The sequence below is a fragment of the Leptopilina heterotoma genome, unplaced genomic scaffold (assembly GCF_015476425.1).
Source record: "Leptopilina heterotoma isolate Lh14 unplaced genomic scaffold, ASM1547642v1 Lhet_171, whole genome shotgun sequence".
NCBI lineage: Eukaryota > Metazoa > Arthropoda > Insecta > Hymenoptera > Figitidae > Leptopilina > Leptopilina heterotoma.
In genome coordinates this window covers 511962-521460 of record NW_025110887.1, presented here as the reverse complement: position 1 = coordinate 521460, position 9499 = coordinate 511962, and the positions used below count along the sequence as shown (strand labels likewise).

The 9499-nt window shown below is 24.8% G+C and overlaps 2 protein-coding genes across 2 annotated transcripts; both read left to right on the top strand.

Moving 5' to 3' along the window:
• The first annotated feature begins 1372 nt into the window (after positions 1-1372).
• On the top strand, positions 1373-4540 carry LOC122499686. The gene is made up of 5 exons (XM_043608161.1): positions 1373-1473; positions 1779-2779; positions 2975-3694; positions 3821-4425; positions 4508-4540. Exons 1-5 carry the CDS (start codon positions 1373-1375, stop codon positions 4538-4540), a joined length of 2460 nt encoding a protein of 819 aa, XP_043464096.1.
• A 39-nt stretch (positions 4541-4579) lies between these two features.
• On the top strand, positions 4580-5634 carry LOC122499685. Its single transcript, XM_043608160.1, has 2 exons — positions 4580-4610; positions 4694-5634. Exons 1-2 carry the CDS (start codon positions 4580-4582, stop codon positions 5632-5634), a joined length of 972 nt encoding a protein of 323 aa, XP_043464095.1.
• Positions 5635-9499: the final 3865 nt, after the last annotated feature.

Genomic DNA, 9499 nt, shown 5'->3' with positions numbered 1-9499 from the left:
TTTTTAAATGCATGGATCTTATAGAATTTTGATTTTAAAAAAATTATAGTTACAATTGTAATAATAATAATAATAATCAAAATCCTATTGCTTTGAGTTGAATGAGTAAATAAAGTAACGAATTTTTTGTTAACATTAAGGGAATGTATAATTATGTGTATATGTATTTTTTAAAGAATTGATTGATTAATGTTACTTTTCATTTTGACTCATGTAGAAATATATTACTATATACAGTAGAACCTCAATTTTCGGAGACAATGTGGAGAAGAGATGCCTCGGATAAGGCCGCAGTCCCATGGCAGCGTTTTGCGTTGCGTTGTAATGAGAGAGAATGCAGCAAACGTATATTTGCGTCTTTTTCTCTCCCATTACGACGCAACGCAAAACGCTGTCATGGGACTCCACCCTAATATAAAAATTCGATAACACGAACATGTGAAAATTTAAAAAAATTAAAGTATTTTTTTATTTATTTAAAGTATTAGAATAATAATATTAAATGACAAAAATAAACTGAATTTTAAATGCAATGAACATAAATAGTCACAGGGTGTCAACTAACCGCGAAAATTAAAAAAAGTTTTATTATTTTAATTTGTTTTTAAAAAATCGCTTTTTATTTCAATTTTTATAAATATTAAAAATATTCTCATTTCTCTAAATTTGAATTAGTTAAAAATATATTTTCTAAATTTTCAATCAAAATTATTAAAAAACTTAAAAAATTTTTTAAATTAAAATTTTTTTTTCAAAAAATTTAAAGAAACTCGTCAAAAGAATTTAATTATTCATAAAAACTCTAATGAAAATTTTTGAAGTAATTTGTAGATTTAGATGAGACAAAAAACCGGGAATAATTGAGATAAAACCGGGAATTTTGTTAAACGAAAATAGTAAACACCCTGATAGTGGTTCTGTGAAAATTTCTTTCTAGACTTGGTCACTCAATCCGTTTTATTCGAGTTTTTCCGCATTATTCGAACATGATCAGTGCCTCGGATAATTAAAGTTCTTCTGTATATTTGTGTATATATAGTAATAATTATTTAATGTTTTTTTTCAGGGTTCAAGGTTTACTTAAAGGTCTTAATAATAAAGACCCTTCTAGATACATTTAGACACTAGATACCTGACACCAGAAACTTTACACATTTGATATTAAAATTTTAAGATATATTAAAATTTAAATAAAAATATATTTACATGATTAATAAATTTTAATTAAATTCAATTATTATGCCCAAGAGGAAAGTATACCGTACAGCTGAAGAAGAGGAAGAATTTAAACGTCTTCAAAGAGAAAGAAAAGCTGAGAATCAAAGACGCTATAGAGAAAATGTAGTAATAAGGGAAAGAAACGAACAAAATTATGTCCAAGAAATCGTTGAAGGAACAATACATACTCAAAGTGAAACCACCTCAACTAATGAACGACAACGTAATTGTCGAGAGCGTAAAAGAACAGAATCTGTAAGAATTATTACAAATAATTCTACTGAAATTCAAGAACATTATAATGGACCAATGGACATAATTTGTACACATTGCAATGCAAAACATTTTCCTGATGAAAAAGTACAAAATAAGAAAAATTCGTTTAATGATTGTTGTGGGCACGGGGAGGTAGTTATTGAAAAATTACCAGAACCACCTATTGAAATTAAAACTTTATTTGAAGGAAACCACCCTAAATCTAATGAATTTTTTAAGAATATTCGCAGTTATAATAGTTCATTATCATTTGCATCTTTTAATGCGAATTTAGTAAATTTTAGGGGAAGGAGCTCTGGACCATTTTGCTTCAAAATCCAAGGTTCTATTTATTATCAAATTAATACAACTTTGAAACCCATATTGGGTGAAAATCCAAGTTATGGACAACTTTTTATAATTGATCCAAACGAAGCTACAGAAATTAGGTCAAATGTTAATGTTCATCTTGATCCCGAAATTTTAAGAAGTCTTGATCGTGTACTTCGTGATGTTAATATTTTTTGTCAAGCATACGAAATGATGGGAGAAGAAATACGTAATCAAGAAAGATTAGCTTCAGATAGCAATGACAAAATCCCTCAATTACAATTGCTATTTACTTTAAAACCAGGCATGGATAAAAATAGATATAATTTTCAAAGAACAAATGAAGTCGCAGCTGTATTTTCAACTACAGCTGATGGAGAAATTCCAGATTCGTATGTTGTAGTATGTAACAAAGAAACTAAAGTTTTACAAAAAGTCAGTACAATGGATCCTAATGTAGAGCCATGGGTATATCCACTTTTTTATCCTTTTGGAACAAGAGGTTGGGACAAAGATATAATGCGAACGACAGATAAACGTCCTCGACGGGTCACAAGATCTGCATACATTAAATTTAGATTAGCTATTCGTAACAATGAATTTAACACTTTTAATTTAGGTCGAAGATTATTTCAACAATGGGTTGTCGATAATTACGTAAAAATAGAAAAAGACCGGACAGAATATTGTAAATCTAATCAAACTAAATTACGAGTTGAAACATATCAAGGATTATTTGATTTCATGCAGAATACTGCAAATAGTGTAGATGGTCGTATTGGAAAAATGATTGTTCTTCCTTCTACTTTTATTGGATCACCTCGATATATGATGCAAAATTATCAAGATTCAATGGCTATTGTTCGAAAATTTGGCAAGCCAGATTTATTTATAACAATGACTTGTAATCCTAAGTGGCGTGAAATTATTGAAAATCTTCTTCCAGATCAAGTAGCATCTGATCGTCCAGACATCTGTGCACGAGTTTTTAACATAAAGAAAAATAGTTTAATTAACTGCATTGTAAAAGAAAAAATTTTTGGCGACACAATCGGACATTTGTATGTAATTGAATTCCAAAAGCGTGGTTTACCTCATGCACATATACTTATAATTTTAAAACAAAATCACAAATTATCGACTCCTATTATCATCGACCGTTACATTTCAGCTGAAATTCCAGATAACAATATTGAACCAGAATTGCATAAAATTATTATGAGGCATAATATACATGGACCTTGTCGAGAAGGTTTATGCATTGTAAATGGAAAATGTTCTAAAAAATTTCCAAAACCATTTCAAGAAGAGACAGTTATAAATGAAAGAGGTCAAGTACATTATCAACGAAAAGATACAAACACAACATTTGTTAGAACAGGCGGATATGAAATTGATAATCGATATGTTGTTCCTTATAATCCATTTTTGTCCAAACGATACAATTGTCATATTAATGTTGAGGTCGTTGGAGGAGGCATAGAATCTGTCAAGTACTTACATAAATATATGTATAAAGGACATGATTCTGCTGCAATAAATATAAGTGAAACTTCAAATGAAGAATCTATTGTTAATCATGACGAAATAAAAAATTTTATTGATGGAAGATATGTTGGACCAGTTGAAGCATGCTGGCGAATTTTAAATAAACCTTTACAAGAAAAAAGTCATAGTGTAATGCGTTTACCAGTACATTTACCAAATGAGCAAAATATATTTATAGAGAGTACTGAAGAAAATGCACTTCAAGAGGTAATGGATTCTGCTGTTGATCAAGTTACTATGTTACTTGATTATTTTGCATTAAACTCTAGAGATGAGGAAGCTAGAAAATACTCATATACAAATATTCCTTCTAATTATGTGTTTAAAAAAACAAAAATTAATGGTAAAAACATTTCTAAGTGGCAAAAAAGACAAAGATTTCAATTTAAAAGTATTGGGCGAATGTATTCAGTAAGTCCTACTCAAGTAGAATTATTCCACTTACGTTTACTTTTACTTTATGTTAAAGGTGCTCAAAGTTATGGAGATTTACGAACTGTGGATGGAATAACTTATGATACATTTACAGCTGCATGTCTGGCATTAGGTCTTATAGAAGACGATGAAGAGTGGAAAAAAGCTATGAATGAAGCAATACTTTGGATGATGCCTTCAAGTCTTAGAAAATTATTTGTACGCATATTAATCCATTGTCAACCTACCAATCCCAAAAACCTTTGGGAAGAATTTAAAAATGCTATGTCGGAAGATTTTTCACGTTATGGTTGTCAACAAGAAGCTTATAAGCGAGCTTATTCTGAAATTAATACCTTAATTTGTGCAGAAGGACGAAGAATGTCAGATTTTCCTGAAATGGAACAAATAATAAATGAAGTTACTGAAATAATAAACAGTGAAATTAATTCAGAAAATATGAGTAAGGGTCAAGAACAATATAATAAATTAAATGAAAAACAAAAAGAATTTGTAGATATTATTTTACAAGTTGCAAATAACAATGTGAAAGATGATGTTAATTTTAATAATTGTTTTTATATAGATGGTCCAGGTGGATCAGGAAAAACCTTTGTATATACAACTTTATATTATCTCTTAAAAAGTAAAAATAAACAAGTATGTACAATGGCCTTTACAGGAATTGCGGCTACTCTTCTTCCTAAAGGAAAAACTGTACATAAAGTATTTGGTTTACCAGTTCCTCTTTTCTATGATTCATCCTCAAACATAAAATTACAATCCAAAGAAGGAATCTTTTTAAAAGAGTGTGATGTTTTTATTTGGGATGAAGCACCAATGGCACCCCGATATGCTTTGGAAATAATGGATAAAACATTACGCGACATTGAAAGAAACAATTTACCATTTGGAGGAAAAATCGTTATTCTTGGTGGTGATTTCAGACAACTCCTTCCTGTAAAGGAAAATGGTACTCGAGCTGAATGTTTAAATTTGTCAATAAAATTTAGTTCTTTGTGGAAACACTTTGAAAAATTTACTTTATCACAAAACATGAGAACTTTACCTCAAGAAATTGAATTTTCTGAATTTTTACTTAATGTAGGCAATGGTTTGTTAAACGACTCTGAAGACTGTATTCAAATTCCTAATCAATGTATTGCACCCACAGAAACAGATATAGTTATAGATACATTTGGTGACCTTTTACAACGAAATGAATATAAACTAGCTACAAAATGTGCAATTCTATCTGCAAGAAACATTGATGTACAAGAATTAAACATAAAAGTAGTAGAGTTATTAGATGCAACAACCGAAAAAATATATACTAGCGTCGATAGTACAGAAAATTGTAATGATAACGGTGCTATTACAGAAGCTTTATTACCAGAATACTTAAATACTTTGTCACCTACTTCTCTTCCGCCTCATGAATTATGTTTAAGAAAATATTCTATAATTATGCTTATTCGTAATCTAAGTATCAATGAAGGACTTTGCAATGGAACACGATTGTTAATTTTAGATTTAGGAAAACATTTACTTAAATGTGAAATATTAACAGGTGACAAATCAGGAGAAGTAGTGTTTTTAAATCGCATTACACTTTATTGCGAAAATGAATATCCTTTTTCGTTTAAAAGAAGACAATTCCCAATAAAATTGGCATTTGCAATGACGATAAATAAAGCGCAAGGTCAAACATTTGAAAAAATTGCAGTAGATTTAAGAAAAGATGTTTTCACTCACGGTCAAGGATATGTAGCATATTCACGTGTTAAATCATGGGAAACTCTTAAAATATTTATTGGCGACAGGCCTAATAAAATAAAAAATTTCGTTTATACAGAACTATTTGAATGAAAATTATCTGACACAAAAATTAAATACAAATGAAAGACTGAATTCTATATTAATATTCAGATTTATATCAAAATTTTGAAAAAAAACATTTTAAAACTGCTTTACTATAAAAAAAATTAATTCTTAATTTCTATATATAATTTATTCTAAATTATTTAAATAAAACCATTTAAATAACTAATTTTACATATAATATTTTATTTAATTTTAAATTAATCTTTTAAAACATTTTTTTCATATTCAATGAAAAATTTTAATTTAACGCATATAAATATAAGAAGCAATTTCGTATGAATATATAATTAAAAACTGCCAAAATTTTCAGGAAAAAAAATATCAAAAAAGAAGACCAATATGAATTAATAAGAAAGAAACTTGAATTGAAATATCAGATATAACCACATCTGAGAAATGAGAAATTAAGATCAACAAATTTAATTTTAAAATTTTGACGATTTCTTACATTTAAAGGTAATAAAAATTAAAAGTAATTAATCTATAATAATTAGTCTGTAATTAAAATTTTAAAAAATTATTACCAATATTTAATTATTTAATAGGTATAAAATCGAAAGTCTATTCTATTTTTCAGAGTCATTAAACATTGTACCGAAACTAAAATTGAACCATTAAGACCATCTATAATGAATTTGCCAAAAATCTTCGAAACTGATTTTCAAAAATACCAGTCATCATCAACCTGATTCTCCAAAAACCGAAAATGTTGTTTTGAAAATGTTATTTTTGAACTCTCGAAAATGATTTTCAAGGATTCACATAATCGGCGATCTGATTTAAAAAAATCACTAAATGACTACAGATTATTTTATAATATTATATGTGACCTGGTCTATGAAAAGAGACCTCATGTGTCAAAAAATTATTTTTCACATTATTCCATTTATTATTATGCAAATTACAAAACTTTTTATTTTCAAATGTGAGTTTTTTAATAATTTCAGATTCAAACTTTCAAAAAATTCAATTATTAACTACTTTACTATTTAATTATTCTTGTTTATTAATTTCAAAATTTTTAATAAAATTTTTCGATAGAATCCAATTCTTTTCTAAAATTTTAATAAATCCTTTGAAACAATTCAATTAGTTATAGATGTTATGTAGTAAAATTAATCGACAAAATTAAATTATTTTTATAAACATTAAAATTGTTCTCAGGAATTCAATTATTTTCAATTATAATTATTACTAGACATAATTTTAAAAAGTTAAAAATAACTTTTTCCAATTCAATTATTTTAAAAATTTTCATTTAAAATTATTTTAAAAAATTACATTTTTTTATAAAAAAAATTTTTTAAATTCTTTAAAAGAATTCAATTGAATTGCAAATTTCGAAAAGGGCTCAACTCGGATTTTTTCAAATTTAACTTTTTTGTATTTTCTGCATTATTGAATATTCATTGACGTTTTCTTAATAGGAAAATTTCATCTGAGGTACTTTTAACAAAGAAAAATTTATTAAAATATGTTTTCCTTTATATTTTAACCTAAGATTGTTTGTTTTCTAACCTAATCATGAATTGTTTTTGAACTCAAAAAAAGTTATTAAGTTATTACATTATAAAATTAAATAAGAAAATAATAAAATTGATTCTCGATAATAAAATATATAATTAATATATTTTTATGATTAAAACGATTAAATTTTTTTCATGAATTTCAAAAAAGGCTCAACTCTGACAACTATAATATCAATTTTCTCCAACACACTTTAATTTAAAACAATCATTTTATCATTTTTTCGTACAAAATAGTATGTAATTACTATGAAAAAAATGGACTCTTTTAATTAAAGCTGTTTGAAATAAAACGTTTTTAATCTCTCCTGTAAAATTTAAAAAACCGAGTTGAGACATTTTTAAAATTCGCAATTCAATTTATAATTTGCAAAAATTCTAATAAAATTATCTAATATAATAATTATCAATAAATAATTTTAATGAAAGTTTAATAGTAAAATTATTTATGACAATTATTAACAAAATCGATTATAATCAATAAATTAAAAAAATTTTTGTAAGATAATTTAATTACTTTAATTATTTTTATAGGTATATTTTAAAAAAATTCCTTGAATAAATTATACTATTTTAAAAACTTGAAAGAAATTTAATTGTTCATAAATTTTAATTACTTTCAAAAATTCCAATTAAAATTATTTAAAAAACTCAAATATTTGAAAAAAATCGAAAATAATTCTTCAAAAAAATTTAATTAGGCTTTTCAAAAATTTTATAATAATTCTTCGCGAGAATTTAATTATTTTCATAAATAATAAAATTCTTTGAAGGAATTGAATTATTCTCAAATTTTTTGCAAGAATTCAATGATTTTGAATACCTACATTAATTTTAAAATTAAAAATATTGAAAAAGAAAAATTATTACAAAAATTCGGAAACAAAAAAATTAATAACAAACAAAATTTTTTTTCTCTTGAAATATAAAAACAAGTCTTAATTTTGAAAAAATAAATAATTATTTTAAATAAACTAAAAAATGAAAATGTATACTATGTCAATCAATTATTTATTTTCTTAATGTAATAAATTTAACAATGTAATATATAAAATTTTGAATGAAATATTAAAATAAGTAATAATAAATTAAAATTAAAAATATTGAACGAAAACCAAAAAAATTAAACGTATTAAATAAAAGAAAAATATCATTTCTTTTCTAATAATTGAAAGAAATTAACTTTTTTTAAATTAAAAAATAACACCATTCTTGAAATTTGTAGCCAATAATTTCGACATTTCAAATGTCATTAGAAAACTCTCAGTTGAATCAAAAAAGATCTGCAAAGTAAAATAAATAAGTTTTATATTTTTTAGGTTAATACAAATATAATATGAATTATATTATTATTGTTTTTCTCAAATGTAGATAATAAAATTTATTAATTAATTAAATTCCTTTAAATTACTTTATTATAAAAGTTAAAAAATATTTAATCAAATTATTATTTATTACTATTATTATTTAATTTAATGAATTAAATTTTTATATATATTTAATAGAAAATTAATTAATTTTAAAACATTTATTTTTATATACCTTTATTTATTAGTTTTGCAATAATTTAAATAAAATCTCTCTTAATGTTTTAATTCCAATTCAAAACTGAGATTCTTGTTGAAGATTTAAATACAAGTAGATACGAAACATCGCCAATATTCAATCGCGGACATTTTATCGGTTGAGTAAAAGCTTTCTCAATGTGAATTATCTGCAAATAATTTAAGAACATTTAATTTCATTATAAATTATTTTTAACAAAATATTAAAAATATAATTTAAAAACATACATTGCCTCTTTGCAAGACAGAAAAGAATCTTGAAATATCCTTTTCCCAAATGACACACTGAATTTTTTTTCGGGAACGATTCTCGATAATTATTTCTGTCAATTCAATCATATTTCCTCTTTGATAGATACGTTTCTGATCAACGTTAACAACTTTCATAATAAGCTCTCTAATAACAAAAAATTATTTTAATTAATTATTTTAATCTATAAATGAAATATTCATTCAAATTTGCAATTTATTTCCTTTATTTTATAGGTTAAAATTTTGTTTATAATAAATAATTTATAGGTTAAAATAAATTTAAACTTACACTTCTGAATCCCAAATGTCTATACAATTTATATCTTCATCACTTGATAATTCCATATTTAATTTTAATTTCAACAAATATAAAACTTTACAAATTTCAAATTTTAAGAAAAAATATAACCCTACAATACACTTTTTCAAAAACAAAATACTCAAGCGTTTCTATAGAAACCAATCTACCAATTGTTTTAACAAAAGTTACTAATTTCTTTACTGGTT